This window comes from Takifugu rubripes, chromosome 3 (genome assembly GCF_901000725.2).
Source record: "Takifugu rubripes chromosome 3, fTakRub1.2, whole genome shotgun sequence".
Classification (NCBI taxonomy): domain Eukaryota; kingdom Metazoa; phylum Chordata; class Actinopteri; order Tetraodontiformes; family Tetraodontidae; genus Takifugu; species Takifugu rubripes.
Genome location: NC_042287.1, coordinates 16,833,754 through 16,851,399, shown reverse-complemented (window position 1 = coordinate 16,851,399; position 17,646 = coordinate 16,833,754). Strand labels below are relative to the sequence as shown.

Below are 17,646 nucleotides of genomic sequence, written 5' to 3'. Positions count from 1 at the left end.
CACTTTGGTAATTGGCTGGATTGGAACACAACTCAAATGTCCTACCACCCGTGAAGGTATCACGCTGACCCCTGCGTCACGTGCCTGTGGGCTGTGTCCAATGAAAAGGCGTTTTGTCTTCACGTGACCGCAGAGCCACGCGCGCCTGTAACAGGAGATCTATAGATCCAAATTCTTTAGGAAGTAAGGTGAACATAGTCGCAGGTAGATTTTTAATCTCATTTAGGTCGACTTCTTGTTCTGGTTTCACACCAACGTTCTCAAAGTGTTGATGCGACGCACGTCTGCAAAATGACGCCATCTCTTCAGAAAAGATTAGCGTGCGTGCGGGTGAAAACGGGGACCAACGAGCACAAACCGGGCAGGAGCTGCAGCTGCCAATAATGTCGGCGTCTCGGATGACCAAGAGTCATTTTGGGAAGAGCAGCTGAACAGAAGCAGCAGCCGGGAATGATCAGGTGTTCCAGGAAGATCGCTGGATCACAATGGATCACACAAGCAGAGAGTAAATCAGATCCTGCGCCTTTTCTGCCTTTGTGATGGTTCAGGGTCTCCATATGTTCAGTAATGCAAGTAGACACACAGACTTATTAAAATCTTTTAATCTGGTCTGTAGTGCATGTTTTCAATCACAAGTATGGGTTTGGACAAGAATCCAGCGAGGATTTCTGTCCTTCCAGGTCCTTGGTCCTTCACCAAGAAACTCAACTGGGACTGTGGAAGGACAAAAAAACCCAGAACTGGTCGGACTGGCTGCCTACCAGGCGGTAACCAGGCACCTATGGTGGGATGGGCCCCTGATGTGGCTCCTGTACTGTTAAATGTGTGAGCAGTGATACTGAAATATCTTACCGGAGGAAAATGTCCTTTTTTTGCACTAAAGTTCTGCCAAAACCTCCATCCTGTGTGTAAACCTTTCTGTGTTCAACCATTCCATTTTATCTTTGCCACTGTGTCCAGTTCGACCAACATGTGTCCCACTATGACCAGTTCAATTCTGGAGCTTTTCTGCGTTTAGAACTTTACAGACACCCGTGTTATGACATTCCTCAGAAACAGATTTAGATTGAGCATGTAGTGAATAATAATGTTTCCAAAATTACTTCAACAGTAAAATCTGTTATTTAAATGACTTAAATTGACAAAGCTATCAGACTAAACCAAGTGACCCAGGCTGCAGCCGCCCTCGGTGCTGCAGAGCTCCAGGTCGGCCTGTGTGGAGTCGAAGAGGAGGAACATGGGTGCAGATTAGGCGCTTCTCTGTCCCTTTAGGTGACGCACAGGGGGGAGTCCTGGTGACAGAGGCTTTAGATACCAAAGTCGATAGGTCAGAAACCAGGCCGAGAGGCCACAAACTGTCCCAATTAACTTATGAGAGAGATCATGGAAGTAAACGGCAGTGCAGGCAAACATCCACACCCAAATAATCACAATGAGGTTCAAGGCAATGTACAGGAAGTTGAGAGCCATCCTGGGCAGGGCAGAGTAGCTCACCGCCATCATGGAGCCCATGGGGGCCATTTCCTCCATAATTAAAAGGGCAGAATAGGCCAGGATGAAAGCATGGCCCGAGATGTCAAAGCCATCCCAGTGGAGACCAGCTTGCAGCTGGCTTTGAAGGTGAATTCTTTCTTGAGAACAGCCATAGTTTCAGTTTCGTAGCACGAACCAGTCACATTCTCGATGTAGACGAAGGTCGCGGTGCAAACGTACCAAATCCCTGTTGCAACCAGCAGGGCACAAACCCGGCGGCCGAGGAAGGACACACTTCTGCTGAAGAGCGAGTTAACCAGGAGGAGGAAGGGTGTGAGCAGCAGCAGGGTCCAACCCCAGGACAGTTTGATGAAATACCTGCAGGAGACAAGAAAAGATCATCATCCATATCTGTCTTAACTACTGGGTTAATCTATTTATAACTCAGAAATTGGATGTTAGTTTAATGTATAATCTTGTTAGTCCACACAATCATAAAAATACATTTTCTAACCATCTATATCACACTGGATAACTGAGAATACGGGTTAAAAATACAATTATCATTACCATTGTAATGAAGCCTTTTCATAGTTTACAGTCATTACAAAAATCCAAGTTCCAGATTGAAATGGTTAGTGTCTAGTTGTTAATCAAGTCAACTTAGAATAGAACACATTATTGGTTCCATACTTTAACATTAACCTTTGGAGATTAATGTTTAAACGAAAGCCTTATCTTTATACGAGTAAATTCTAACATATTATGGCAGAAAATGTAAGAATGACTCATTCTAAGCCTTTTTTCATTTTATATGAACAGTGTTTCTTTTAGATTAATCTCTTGTTCTAAATGAAATGTTTGCACCGGTCATTCAAAATTATAGTCATAATTTCAATCATAAAAAAGATCCAAATAGGGTTGTTGAAGAAAAGTTTTATTCCATGTGACATCGAAGGAAGCGTCTTGGAGTTACGGCAGCTAAACGGACGCTAGCGGCATCATAGCGCTACATACACGTTGATGGCGTTCCTACGGTGGCTGAAATAAGACTGCGGGACGACATCGAGCTCCTTCAGAAGCGACCCCAGCAACGTTAGAAATAAAAACATCCAGTGAAAGTATCGTCGGACGGCTGGTAGCCTCCAGAACTTCACAAAGTAGCCCACAATGACGTCCTCCACCGCCATGTTTACATCGTTCAAGTGAACGCTGCTTCCGGGTGCGGCGTCTGACGTCATTTTAGTTCAACCAATGAGCTCTTTCACAGACGGCACGCGCTCTTTTTTCCCGGTTTTATAGCGCATTAAATTTCTTCTCTTTTTTAAAAATGGCTGAATTATTATTATTATTATTATTATTATTATTATTATTATTATTATTATTATTGTTGTCAAACTGCTGTATGACTTTAATGCTAAACGCAAGTAGCTAATTTACCATTATTATTGAATTTGCATTAAATAACTGCAGTTCACTAAAAGCGTTCTCTATATCTTGTGTTTTTGTTGCAGAGCCTTGTGAGTCGGAACCAACAGAACCTCAGCCGGTGTGATTTGAATGTAAACTAACAGCACATTTACCAGTTCTGCTGTTCTCCTCCTGAGCCAACACTTGGGTCCAAGTCTGTAGACATTGTGAGTTGCTTATTTCATAAAAAACACAGCAAAGATGTCTTAAAGAATGGCCAGAGAGCTGGTAACCAACCCCAAATAACTAAAGTGAGTTCCCTCAGGTCTTAATTGATAGCTTAATACACAGCAGAGAGCAATGGTAATAAGACTACATAATACAGCAGGTTATTTTAAGGCCTTGATCATTTGGGTCAAGGGTCCCTTGATCGCCATATCGGCGTTCTCCGTCTGCCACTGGGTGGCGCTGCGGGACCGTAACCTGTTGGACTTTCTTCCGCGGTCCCTGAAGTCCATGATGTCCAGGACTGTGCTGCATGGTTACACCTGTTGGGTTAAATGGACGCTGCTACTCGTGTCGACCACGAGGCTGCTGCACCACCGGGGCTGAAAACTGCCTAATTTAGGCTACTGGCGTTCTTATCAAATCTGAACCTGGAGATGTTGAATAATGCAAGATAAAATGTGCTTTCACACATGTATTGGTAGGGATTTATTTATTAAAGATTTATTATTTCCTTCCTCAACCAGCAGTGTTGTCAGTTGGAGCCCACAGCCCTCTGCTCAGTGAGGATGACGGGTTACAGCGAACACCTGCCGTTAAAGGGGAGTCGACCAGAACACACACACACACACACACACACACACACACACACACGGAAACATTTCACCTGAAATTCAAATAACGACACATGACGGTTTTGGACGCCTGCTAACACAGAGTCACATATGATTTAAAGTGATTAGATCAGTTATTTGTGTTGAGGAGACACTGAACTCTATTCTATGACTTTATGGATTCATTTATTTCTTTTTCTTACCTGTTGCAGATTATTTATGGCTGAAAGAGCCATTTTTAAAAAAAAACTAATGCTACCCTGACTGAAGACTCTGATCTCATATATTGAACAAAGTTTTATGTCCTGATTGGCTGAGGTGTAAATAATGAATGATGCTGAATAAGAAAATGTGCTCTTTGTTTGTTTGTTTATTTACTCCTGCGCAGGGATACTTCCAGGGTTCTGCTGCCATTCCAGGCAGCTTTTTGGCAGCCTCTATGTTCAGTAATGAAGAGTTTAGTCTGCATTTTAAATACACATCTAACCAGTCTGGTTTCTATGGAAACGGGACATTCCCATCTGACTTTGTCTCACTGGGGCAGAAGGACTAAGGCAGGTGGAACAAGTGCAGTCTGGATGTGTGACGCGCTACATACAAATCATGAGGATAATGCAGAAGAAGGGGAGAAACCAGGAGACATTTAATGAATCGGCAGAGGAGCAGGAAAAGAACAGACCATAATAATAGTTTAGAACCTTTCTTGTCCAGTCGTCCTGCCGTGGAATCATGAGCGCCTCTTTGAGTCGCACCTCAGAAGTCCTGATATTCCTTCATGTGGCCTCTTCCACACACCAGCGCCTTCTGGGGTCAGGTCCTGGCACTGCCCCCCACCCCGACACTGCCCCCCCCGTCCCCCCGACCCTGGCACTGCCCCCCCGCCCGTGCTGGTTGGTAGCCGTGTGTTCCTGCAGCAGCTCCATCTTCTCTGTTCTGTGCTGTGGTGGGAGGAGAGAGGTGTGACCGACGTGACCTCTGGTCTAGAACAGGTTTCAGCTCTGCCCACAGAAACAGAAAGTACATAAAACACACCTTTATTCTTCAGCTCCGCTTCACAAACGACACAGCTGAGCAGTTCTGCGCCCTGTGCTGTGTCAGTGATGATGTCACGACGGGCTCGGGACATTCTCCACTCCTCCACCTGTCACTCCCCACCCCTCAGCCTCCTTTCCCCTAGAAACTCTCCTTTTTCTTGTCTTTATTCACTCCCACACTGTTTGTAGGGACGTCTGAAGATGAGAAACAGGGGGAAAAGCAGACGATAGCTTTATATCTATTTGAGTTTCTATCATCGTGTTGCCGTAGTTACAGCTGTTGCATAGATGGTGTCCATACGAGCCTGGTTAATGTTTAACCTCTCCACCCACATTTGCCCAGATTAGGAAAATCAATAAGATAACAGCGGCAACGGCGGCCTTACCTTGCACCAACAACACCCTTCACACCGCAGCACCGTGAGGAACTTCCACATTTTATACCTCATGCTGAAGGTGGATTTTAAACAGACGGCCGAGAGGACGCAGCGCTCGACATGGTCAATGTAAACACTCAAGTCAGTTCAAGTGTGGAATTTCCATTTGGTGAGTTCTGTTTTTGTTGTAAAGTCCGTCGGCCGCCGGCCTTTTCCTGCCTCTGAAGGATCAGATTCAGGGTGGAAACGCCATTGGTGTCTGCCTCTTTCACACGGCCTTAATCCAGGAGGTGTGTCTGAGATATGGAGGCTGTGAAAAAGGCTGCTGGCGCTGAGCCTCGTGGTGGGAGGAGGCTCTTCAGAGGACAGTGAGAGCCAGGATGAGCTCAGCTGCATCTGCTCTCTCTTTAACTCAGGATGAACCATCCACCTCTGCTCCAGTAGTGAGAATGTTCTGGAGTTCTGAGAGGGAACACCATGATCTTCTGTCTGATTATTATTAATGTCCAAACAGCATGAAGGACGGCTAAAGTTCTCTTAAATGTGCCATCCAAAATGAGTCTGTAAATTTGGCAATTTTGTAAATTTGGCACATTAATAAAGCAGAGATGAATCTTCTCTAGAGAAGAAAACAATGTTTTTGTAGATAATAGTTAGCAAATTCATCCAGAAATGAATGAGTTTTGAATTTAAATAAGAGGCAGATGTGTTGAATCCACCAAAGGCTTCTTCACTTAGAAACACCATCATATCACAAGGACTTCCTTCATCATAATAATCATGATGTGCTTTAGCGTCAAAACAATATTTTACCATCATCTGATCCTGATGATCCTGCAACTCAAAGCTCTAAAACTTTGGAATCAACGGATTCTGCTGCTGGTTGGAGATTTAGGAGAAGTTATTACATTTGGCTGAATTCCCTCCTTAATCTCCATCTCTTGGTTTGACTCATCAGTGGCAGCAGCCAAAAAAAAAAGACGCCCTGAACGTTCAAAACAAAAACAAATTCATTTTTTCAAGTCTGAAATTCTCCTCACAAGGTTCTTTTTCCTCCTGGCAGAGAGGAAACATCAGCCTGTTAGCAGAAACTCCTGTTGAATTCAGAGGTTTTGTTGGCTCTGTGGTGCAATCAATTTGAGAACCAGCACATTTATGTGACAAATACATCTTTTGCAGCTTCGCTAAGCGTTCTTTTTGCCTAGATGCAGTCACCACTGGGGTCTTTGTCCAGTTTTCTCTCTTCTGGTTTGCTTGTTATTGGCGACTTCTGCAGAACGAGCAAACTTCCACATTGACAAAAGTGACCAGAACGTCCTGCTTCAAAGGAACTGCCAGAAAAGAGCGCGTTAAAACACATCTTCCAGGATTGCCTGGACCTTCGCGGCTGTCTTTAACGCATACTTGGTGTCAGACGCGGGAGATTAATTGCTCAACGGTCACAACCGGACACAACTCCCCAAGCTGCGCTGTTGGCCAGAAGAAGTTGGGGAATGCAAACATGACAACAGCCGCTGTACAGCTCCTCGGGGAAGATATATCGTTTGCCCTCAGAGCTGAATGAGGCGTCTGTAGGTCAGCGAGAGGCCCACTAACCTGCCAGGGGAAAAACACAACATCTGCGAAAACACCTTTTCAGGCGCTTTTACAGGTCTGAGGCTCATAATAAATGATAAAAACAAGCACACAGGCGCAAATTGGGATGCAATTAATGACTCAGTTATTGGGTATTAACGCGTTAGCCCTGAAATGAGCACTGTTTTCAGGCTACTTTACAGACTCAGATTTACAGTCAATTAGAAGCACTAATTATTAACAGCAGCTATAAAAGTACTGATGAGGTTTGTCCCCTGTCTTTAATATCTGAATACGACACAGTCCTAATGGGCCGTCCTGATTTTACTTCCATTAAGTACCAAACACACAACTGTGGAACAACTTTGTTGATTTCCGGCTGCGTCGTCCTGCTGTGGGTCTGAATCCAGCCTGTACTGCAAGGTTCAGGGTTACGTGGAAGATGGAAGATGTTGCATGTGTGTACACCGAAAACTCCTCGGTCTGAGGCCAAAAGGCTAGCTTTGGAGGGGGGAGGACGTTGTTCTCTTGGCACCATTAATCTGAGTGTTCAAGTCTCCAATCAAATCTCGTTGTGGCAGGCATTATGGGATTATCCTGGGCTCTTGCGGGCCCTAACAGCCAGCCCTGCTGGCTCCAGGCAGCACTGCCTGTTAAACAGCAGCAGGCCTGCTTCAGCCTGGCCAGGCCTGGGGGAGCCGCCAAGGCTCATGGGCCTTGCTCAGCTGGCCGGCTCGCCGGGCCTTTAGAGGGATGTATGGCCAGGATGGGACGCTGGTCTTTACCGAGCCAGCTGAAGGTGAAAGGAACCCGAGACCCGTAGCTGGTAGGTTAGTTTCTGAAACAAGCCGCTGCTGTTTGTGCCTCGAGCTGCTGTGAGGCAGATTCATGCTGCTCCGATCGACCTACAGAGGTATAACGAGGCGTTTCTGAAGTAAAATACATGTGTGATGTTGATGCTACCCGTATTTACATGCGAACAGACCAGAAACAGTTAATTTACTCCTGGAAATTTAAGTCAAGTCTGAGTTGTGCATACACGTTTTAATCCACTAGATGGCACAGAAAGCCTCGTGATTAGGAAGAACGTAAATAATAGTGAATATTCTCAATTGTACATGCTGTTTAAACTACTGAGTATGTAACATACTACATATTCTGCACTACACTATTGTTATGGGTGGAAATCATTGAGGCCTTTTGCTCATATTTCAACCTTTAATGTCACTAACAATTAAATCTGTGAGATTTGCATGGTTTTTCTTTACTCTTTGCAAAATAATGGTTAGGAATAAGAAACTAAAGCATTTGAAGGACTAGGACACAGTTGTATGCATGTGAGCTGCAGTTTATAATATTGTATATTTGCAATTGTTGAGTAAAACATATTTTTAATCATTGACAAATGGCAGAGGTTAAATGTGGAGTGTGTGTCTGATGACTTTCAGAGAATCTGAGAGATAAAAACAATCAGAGAGGAGCTGCTGACAGAGGGGATCAGGCCTGCGCTCAAAATGAATCCTCAGCAAAAAACAGTTAATGATTACAGACCTTATCACAAACTGTGATTGATTTACGGCGTGCATGTTTATTGATGCAATTGTTTACTTATTTCATGCACACGGGCTACTTTTCAGTCTGGTGCGGGACGCGTGACAGGATGAATGTTGATTAAAAAGTTTGAATATTTCGCAGCGTCTGAAGTCGGTTTGACCCGAAAAAAAATCCCATTTAATGACCAGGAATTCATCAATCTTGTCTTCTAAGACCGGAGGGAAAATGTCAGGAATATACAACAGCCTTTTTATCTACTTTACATTTCTGTAACACCCTGTAATACTACAAGATAATGAACAACAAAACAGGGCTGGAGGTTTATCATTACCCAAAAGACAAATAGTGACGATAGTGAAGACGGAAAAGCTGCACATTCAACTGAGCATTTTACAAAAGTTCAAACACACGCGGTGGTTATTTAAAATATAAGGAACGTCATTTAACCCTCCTGTGTGGAAACCAGCGTATGTGTCAACAGAAAAACAAATGGCGGTGGTTTGGGTTCAATTATTGGGGGCGAAGGCCTCTGAGGACAGTTCCACCTCATATGTGGAGCCGTGTTGTTTGAACAAAATGCGGGGAAAAACGTAACTTCAGTCAGTTTAGTAAAATCCTCCTGAGCTAATCTGTTCAGAGTTGGTGGAACCGAGCAGAGAAAATATGATATTCCCCCGCTCGGGACGCATGCGCTTGCATAAGCTCTGTTATTTGCAGATAGTTATCTGTTGACAAGGTCTTTGCCATGACCTTTACTCACCTGTCTGCTCCATCTCCTGCAGCCTCTCTCTGCTGGCCTCAGGTCTGCTGGAGGACGCTGGTCCTCGGGTTCCCGATGTGGCCAATCTGCCTCAGGAAGAAACAAATTAGGTCCCCCAGGCAGCGATATATCCCGTGTGTTGTGAGGCCGTCCAGGCCGTAGTTTCCTTCGTTTCCTGCATTGTGATTATTTTACAACGGCGCCTGTCCCGGCGCTGCCTTGGAGATCCGGCTTGTATAAATGAAATGTAGTCATTGAGGAGAAGGTACAAATAGGCAGCAGTTGAAAATGGAGTTTGGTCAGTGGTCGGAGATTCCTATTCAGACTTTGTTCACAAACTGGAGTTTGAAGTTTCAAAGGGGAGAATCACACAAGTGTTACATCAGGTCTCGGCGATCCTTTGACTTTTAGCCTCAGGGCAGCAGTTTGGGTGACTCATTATAAGACAGAACGCTCAGTGCATCATTTTCAACATGGCAGCCGCCCGATGGGCTCCAAAAACACAACTTTATCGGTTAAACCCTGCACCGTGATTGGCCCGCGCCCCTCTTCTCCACACCTGCACAAACTGGGCTCAAACCAAACGGCAGATGTTGCAGAGTGAGAAACGAAGCAGGAAACTAGGTTTGGACCCAAACGATGAAAGCAGAAACATAGTTGAGAACAATGATGATTGTCGGGTTTTTCTGGGGAGGAGGCTTCTAGTAGTCCTCGTGTGTGGGGGCCTCCTGATGTGCAGGGGCCTGTCACGGTGGGCTCCAACGTGTAACATTAGTGTGTTTTATCAGCAGCCTGGATGGGCCCTGCTGTAACAGATGACCTACATTGAGAACACAAACTTTGATTTTCCACCAAACACGACTGATATCATGTTTTAAATGTAAAAAGGCTGCAGATGGAGATAACATAGTTGGTTTGTTCTATTTTAACCTGCAACCCACCAATCTTTTTAGATCCAGGATCTGAAAATCTGTCAGAAAACAGAATGAAAACATCATCGAGACATTTTCATCCAAACATCATTTGGTTTAAAAGCCTTAATGGAGAACAGGCGTCACATCTCTGAGACCCTTTCAGAACGAAAGGCTTTTATTCCTGAAGCCCATGTGGCCACGTTAGCGCTTGTGACCGAGATGGAGGAAAGCTTTGGGTAAACACGTCGGCGAAGCCCCGCCCACAAGATGGAGGGCTGTTTTTGGAACTGTTGCCTACGCTGGGACAGTTTGTCAGTTCATGATTAAGGACTCTGTAAAGGATTACTGCACAGATTATACTTTATAGTCCTGTATATGACGGTTCCTTGAGGAGTTCACAGAAATCCAAGATGGGAGCAGCAATAAAAGCACTTTAATGCCGGAGGAGATAAGATTTGCTCCCAGTGACTCATTCATAGCTTCATGCTGATTCTCCCATCCTCACCCCCCCCTCCCCCCCTGCTCATTGCTTTGAAATAATCAGTACACTTCTTGAGCAAATATGGCTATTGCAGAAGAGCCGATCGAAGCTGTAGAAATGTTGTAATGGATGACCTCTGTACACACAAGTGAACCAACACGCTCTAATTTGAGTGTGTTAATCACTTAATGATCACAGAAGCAGGTTTCCATTGAGTTAATCAGGTTCCTCACTCAATGTGACACCACAAGATCAATAATCCAAGCTTGTGATCAATGAGAGGAGTTTCTGAGGGTGGTAGCCATCGCTGCATCACCGCTGCTTCCATTTCTGATTGGATCCCAGCGTTAGCAAACCTCTGGGCCCCAGCAGAGTTGGGACATTTGTTAGCTGGGGGAAGAATCCTTTTATGAGCTCCCACTATACTGTGTGTGTGTGTGTGTGTGTGTGTGTGCGTGTGGTTAACAAGGTCACCTACACGAGCTTTACGGTTGTGGAGCTGCGTCTGAACTCCAGAGCGTTGACCTGCTGCTATGTACTGGCACTTTCTCTTCAAATACAAGACTTCTGTTTGCTGTGTGTGCGGCTGATTTGCGCAAGTGAAGCATTTGTTGTTGAAAATAATCAGATTACAGTTGTCGTGCACCAAAACTAAAGGGAACACATTTCAGACCAAAGCCTCACAAGCTACACAAACACAACCGATACACACAACCGGAGGTTATTACGGCGCGGAAGATGTCTTTAAACAGGAGTGGGACTTGTTAAAGAGCAGCCGCGCAGCTCCAATGATGCTAAAACTCATCATTTTTAGCACCGAAGCCAAAAGCTATCAAATAAAATGTCAATAAAATAAAACTGTTTCACTTAGAGCCTCTACAGGACGTTACAAAATAAGACAAATATCAACATTGAACTATTATTATCTGTAACAATGTGGAATGAATATTAACTCCAACATAGTTTGCAGATGATTAATGGAGGAAATTTTTAAAATTAAGTTTTAAGGGTGTGTGTGTGTGTGTGTGAGTGACCACTTTAATCTGGGAAGGCTGTTAATCAAAAGCAAATGAGCTGCGTACTGGAGTATTTAGTAGTTGTTGTGGACCCCAGCAGCCCAGTTAATTAAGGATGATAATAATTGATGGGATTAAGAGGACAGTGACACACTAAGTTTACATTCATTAATGCAAAAGCTCCATTTTGTTTAACGGGCATCAAAACTGGACACTCGTCACATTTCTAGGGCGGCGTTGAAGCCACAGAAAGTGTTGTTGACCATAAAATAAGCTGCTTTTTAGAGGCGGAGCGCTGATGTGGAGAAGAGGCGCGATGACACACATCAAAGTTGTGCTATCTAAAACCAGTGATTCACCATCAAAAAGGCTGGTTAACCATCAACCGCAGAGACAACCTCACACTTCCCCTCTGGGGTTGGACGCACGAGGCTCCGCTGTCACTCACCGCTCTCCATATCTGACACCAGGACCCATCATCCGCCACTGGGCCAAGGAGTCGCTCCGTTACTGGGTGGAGCTATAGGCTCGAATTAAGAGAGGTGGGGGGGGCGCTTGTGTGGAGGTGTGTGGAGCAGGACGGGGCACAATAGCTGCTTGGACAAGTGTCTCAGTCCCGCTGTCAGGTAGTTGAGCATTTGTTTGTCCAAAGTGCTGGCAGGCAGACATGGACATGGCAGACTACAGCGAGGCTCTGGACCCAGCCTACACCACGCTGGAGTTCGAGAACATGCAGGTGCTGCCGCTGGGCACAGGTGAGTGCGCACGTACGCGAGGGTGCCGATGAACTTTGAGACTTTTACTGATTTAAAACGTTGGTCTGGAGCGTGTTGTGATAGATGAGGGGGGGGGGGGGTCATCTGTCCGACACCTTTTATCAGCCTGGACGCATGAAACGTGGAAGCAGGAGACGCCTGTTGTGTCACTCAAGCCTGTTTCAGCTGGACGTGGAAGTTCAGCAGAACCATGAAACGGCTCCAGTTACAGGCTGGTTCCACTCAGCCTAAACTGGAAACCAAAGTTCAGTTTCACTTTTCTGATTCACAAGACACCAAATTATTTATGTTTCCACTCTCCCACGACATCTGGCTCTCGGTTCGATTCTCGAATATCCGAATTTCTCATGCTGGCTGGGAATTCCCAACTTTTATGGAATCACTTCGCTGTCCTGGATAAACGCACGTCAACCCGCTGGACAGTTTACATGTTTGCTCATCGACAGATATCCTCAATTAATCCAACAGGTTCCTAACGAAATAATCGGGTTCCATTCATCCGAGTTTGTAGTGCAATGGAAAGAATTGTTTGGAAAATGAAATATTGGACTTCTTGAGTACTGATGTCAGAATTCTGAGCTGTTTTTTTTTGGGTTTTTTTAAATGTGTGACACCTTTTAATACGTTAGGATTGACTGGTTGATTGATAACTGTGTGCATTGTTTGCTCTCCGAGAGGTAATCAGGTTCCGATTGTTCTCTGCTAAAGTTGCTTTTGATCAACTCTGGTCACCGCGACCGTTTCCCCCTTTAGGAGCTGTTAGCCCCGCCCACAGGAAATACCTGTGAGCCCGCTCATAAATACACGTAACTTAGCATTAGATGTCATTTTGCTTGTCTGCCACCAAATCAGGTTGATGGGTGGTTGATGAGAGACAAAAGTGAAGGTTTTAACATGAATAACATTCATGGAGTGTAAAATATCACCACCATTCGGGGGGAAAAATGAAGACTGAATCATAAAAAGTCTTAACTAAAATGAAAATATGAATGTTAAAACATCAAATATTTCTCTTATCTTATCAGCGTAATCTGTGTCACTGAACTGCTCGTCCCTGTCGTTGTGTCAGACTCCTCACCGGCGGAGACGGCCAACATGAACGCGTCGAGCCACCTGGGGGCAGGTAGTCTGTGCGCCATCTGTGGAGACAGAGCCACGGGCAAACACTACGGGGCGTCCAGCTGCGACGGCTGCAAGGGCTTCTTCAGACGCAGCGTCCGCAAAAACCACATGTATTCCTGCAGGTGAGCACGCCGGTCGAGGGGGGTGTGAATGTTTGAACGCAGCCTCTCAGGGTTAGCACACGACGCTAACAGCGCTCGCTCGGCAGGTTCAACAGGCAGTGCATCGTGGACAAAGACAAGCGCAATCAGTGCCGATACTGCAGGCTGAAAAAGTGCTTCAGAGCGGGCATGAAGAAAGAAGGTAGGACCCTGTCTCCTCCAGGCGCTCCTGAGAAAACATCAGGTTCTCTTCCACTTCCCACCAGCAAATCAGTGCCAGAGTTGTGTGTGGTGAGGCTGTTGCGACACCGAGGAGAGCAGCACTTTGTTAATGTTCACTCAGCGCAGTGCTGAAGTCTCTAACCAGCTTTTGCTGAGCAAACATTTCCAAGCAATAATCGCTGCGTCCTGATAAAGACGACACTCGCAAAGACTTGCGTTCCCAATAAATGCGTCTGGAATCTGTTGTGTGGCGAAGAGGAGGGAGTTTTTAGTGGCTGTGCTTCTTCCTGTTGCAGCTGTGCAGAATGAGAGAGACAGAATCAGCACCAGGAGGTCCAGCTACGAGGACAGCAGTTTACCCTCCATCAACGCACTCATCCAGGCAGACGTTCTGTCACGACAGGTCAGACATCACCCCCCAGCGTCTCACCTTACACCCTGACAAATAAAGGTGCTGCAGGCAACCGCGCAGGGCTCTTCAGCCAAGCTTAATGAGGAGATCATTCCCTTCAATCAGGAAGTTCCACCCACAACACTTTAGCATCGCAGCGCTTTTAATCAGACGCTGCAGTTCCAAACCACGATTCAGACAGAATTCTCCGGGATGGAGCGCCGCTCCCACAGCTGACAAATGATCTCGCGTCACCCAGATCACGTCTCCCGCACCGATCCTGAACGGTGACATCAGAACCAAAAAGATCGCCGCCATCACAGACGTGTGCGAGTCCATGAAGCAGCAGCTGCTGGTCCTGGTGGAATGGGCCAAGTACATCCCAGCGTTCTGCGACCTGCCGCTGGATGACCAGGTGAGACTCATGCACAGGCCGCGCACGTGCGGAGGTGAAGGACGAGTCGCTACAGCAGGACGACCATCACAGCAGTTTTGAGTGAATGATGTCATCAAGTGTTTTTCTTCATCACTCCAACACCTCAGTGTCTTTTGGGTTAATATGTTTTAATCTTGAGTTGAAGTGTATTGCTTGGTTTTAAAGTTATAAGCCCGCTGAAGAAGTACAGAATGATTAACAGTGAGCTCATCTGCCCTCTGTAACTGATTTTCCAGGTCTTCTTCCAGGGTTTTAGGCTGAGTTTGGTGCATAAAGCTAAATGCTGTTTAAATGGTGACCTAGACTGTTCTGTGTGTTCCAGGTGGCGCTGCTGCGAGCTCATGCAGGAGAGCACCTCTTACTGGGTGCTGCGAAAAGGTCCATGCTATTCAAAGATGTCCTCTTATTAGGTAAATTCCACTTTACAGACAGTTTCGCTCTGTGTAGGCTTTAATGCCGTTAACATGCTTTTCATGTTTAAATCCCCCAAATCTGATGTTTTTCCTGCAGGAAATGACTACATCATTCCCAGAAACTGCCCAGAGTTGGAGGTGGGCAGGGTGGCTGTGAGAATCCTGGATGAGCTTGTGCTTCCCTTCCAGGAGCTTCAGATAGATGATAACGAATACGCCTGCTTGAAAGCCATAGTTTTCTTTGATCCTGGTACGAGCTCCACTAAAGCCCATCTGGGACGGAGGGGAAAATTTAAACATGAACGCCGGTGTGCAACGTTTTCCTGTGCATCTCTTGACCCACAGATGCTAAAGGTCTGAGTGATCCTGGAAAGATCAAGCGCATGCGCTACCAGGTCCAGGTCAGTCTGGAAGACTACATCAACGACCGGCAGTACGACTGTCGGGGTCGCTTCGGAGAGCTGCTCCTGCTACTGCCGACGCTGCAGAGCATCACCTGGCAGATGATCGAGCAGATTCAGTTTGTCAAACTCTTCGGAATGGCCAAGATCGACAACCTGCTCCAGGAAATGCTGCTCGGGGGTGAGCTGCCTCAGTTTGTTCCCAGTCTTTGTCTCTCTTTAAAATCGAGACGGTTTCCCCAAAGCCCTGATGTCGACCCTTTCAAGCTGACCCTCTTCACAATTCTGAAATGTTAAACATGTGAATCAGTTTCACAACTGGAATTCTGATTCACAGCTGTCAGAGTTCTGATGTCAGAGTTCTGACTTGATAAAACTGTTTCACCTGTAAGTTAAAGCCATGTGGTCCGAAGTGTGTTGACTCTGAGGTTTGTCTCAGGTTCTGCTAACGAGGCTCCACATGCTCCTCACTCTCTGCACCCTCACCTGGTCCAGGAGCACCTCAGCAGTAACGTCATTGTTGCCAGCAGCATGCCGACGCCCATCCACAACGGTCAAATCTGTGAGTATTAGAAGGCTTTTATGTGGTGTCCATACACAGCTGAGGTGAAGAGCCAGAATTGGCCGGTCTGAAGGCCTCAGAGACAGTTCACCCGCTCCATGTGCAGGTCAGCCAGGTAGCTGGAAGGACAAACAGGCTTGGCAGAATAATCCTCTAAAATTCTTCATGGAAACTAATCTGGCTTATTTAGTAAAAGAGAACTCCTGTTATTCTTTCTTAATGCGTTTAATGCTCTGAGAAATTTCCCCAAGTGCTTATTCTTATCCCAAATATTGTGTTGTCCAGGACGCTATAGCCCAGAATGGTACAGGCAGCATATGCCTGCTGGTGTTGCACTGACTCAGTCCTATTTTTGCTCTGTTTTGTAGCCACTCCTGAAACCCCGATTCCATCTCCACCCACTGCCTCCAGTTCAGAACATTATAAACTGCCTCAGGGGGTCATTGCCACTGTGCCCAAGCAGCCCACCTCCATCCCTCAGCCCACTATCACAAAGCAAGAGGCCATCTAACGACTTCGGAATCTTTATTCCTACAGATTTTTAACGTATTGAACCAGATACAGTCAGGATTAAAGCTGTAAACTTGACAGAAACAAATATGTAGCTAAATAATATGAATATTTGTGTCTAAGCTCCTTGCAGATTGCTGTTTTACATCAGGGATCCACTTGTTAACACATGCAGCTGCAGCTCAGTGAAGGCCAGAGAAATTTAAAAGCATTCAAACTTTAATGGTTGCTCTTATTGTTTAAGATCATCACAAAGATTCTATAATTGTACATATGGTTCATTATTCGGCAACATGAATATTTCTAGAATGTCCTCAGTGTGTGCACGGTGATGTGGTCATGTCAGTGTTTCATGAATGTTACAGCGGCCTTACATTTTGTGTGTTTAATACTGCACAGTATTTTATTTTATGTTCATTAGTGACAAAATTGTCTCACTCAAGAAAGCAAAAACTTTACCATTAAATGATAAAGGAATACAACTTCAGTTTATGGGGTCTCTTTTAAGTCCTTTAAATAGCTAGAATAAACTGTATATTTTATTTCATCAAGCAACTTTTTTTTCCAAACAAATCTTGGGACATATAGTGAACACTGTACCCACTTTTTAAATGTTATAGGCAAACACACTGAGGAGGTTTCACAATAATATATATATTTTTGTTTAGTACTTTGTCATGGTTTAACTGATGGAATAAATTTTGTGCCTTTGTAACTCGTACTGCCTTAAAAAATACACGGTGGCTTTGAAATGTGATGAAGACTTAATAAATCTCGAGGTCTATTTTTACATTGCATATCATGTATTTTATGGTATCTGTTGATTCTGCTGAACAGCAAAAAGAGCAACACAATAAAGATATCGGTTGGGAGATAAAATAGTTCCATCACGGCAGCGCTGCATGATCACGACCTGTGGCATCAGATTGATAAAATACCATAAAATGATAAAAACCAAAAAACAGCCAGCACAGATTCCAAGTAGTGACACAAACTAAAGAAATGTATGGTTTATATCACATTGTTTAGCCTAAATGAACAGATAAAGGCATAATATAAGCAGCATTTGGTTTAAAGGATACAATTTTAACACCAACATGCAATTTCTAAATATGACATATATTAATATACAGAGACATTGTCCAGGAGAGTGATTTCAACTGAGACAACAGTTAATAGCAGCACTTTTGTGTGTGTGTGTATGTATATATATATATATATATATATATATATATATATATATATATATATATATATATATATATATATGATGGATATA

General features: G+C 44.9%; 1 protein-coding gene and 1 pseudogene across 4 annotated transcripts; one reads left to right on the top strand and one right to left on the bottom strand.

Moving 5' to 3' along the window:
* Positions 1-1,248: 1,248 nt before the first annotated feature.
* Positions 1,249-2,707, bottom strand: LOC115249114 (fat storage-inducing transmembrane protein 2-like; annotated as a pseudogene).
* Positions 2,708-4,948: 2,241 nt separating this feature from the next.
* LOC115246470 (hepatocyte nuclear factor 4-alpha) lies at positions 4,949-17,164 on the top strand. Of its 4 annotated transcripts, none has more exons than XM_029834020.1 (10): positions 4,949-5,302; positions 13,279-13,453; positions 13,540-13,634; positions 13,951-14,057; positions 14,305-14,460; positions 14,804-14,891; positions 14,992-15,144; positions 15,240-15,476; positions 15,735-15,857; positions 16,226-17,163. In XM_029834020.1, the coding sequence occupies exons 1-10, from the start codon at positions 5,254-5,256 to the stop codon at positions 16,366-16,368; spliced, it is 1,326 nt and encodes a 441-aa protein (XP_029689880.1). In that variant the 5' UTR covers positions 4,949-5,253; the 3' UTR covers positions 16,369-17,163. The 4 variants fall into 4 exon arrangements, with proteins under 4 accessions (XP_029689880.1, XP_029689878.1, XP_029689877.1 ...); XM_029834018.1 differs by having other exon boundaries at positions 13,540-13,676; XM_029834017.1 differs by lacking the exon at positions 4,949-5,302 and adding an exon at positions 11,490-12,188 and having other exon boundaries at positions 13,540-13,676; positions 16,226-17,164.
* Positions 17,165-17,646: the final 482 nt, after the last annotated feature.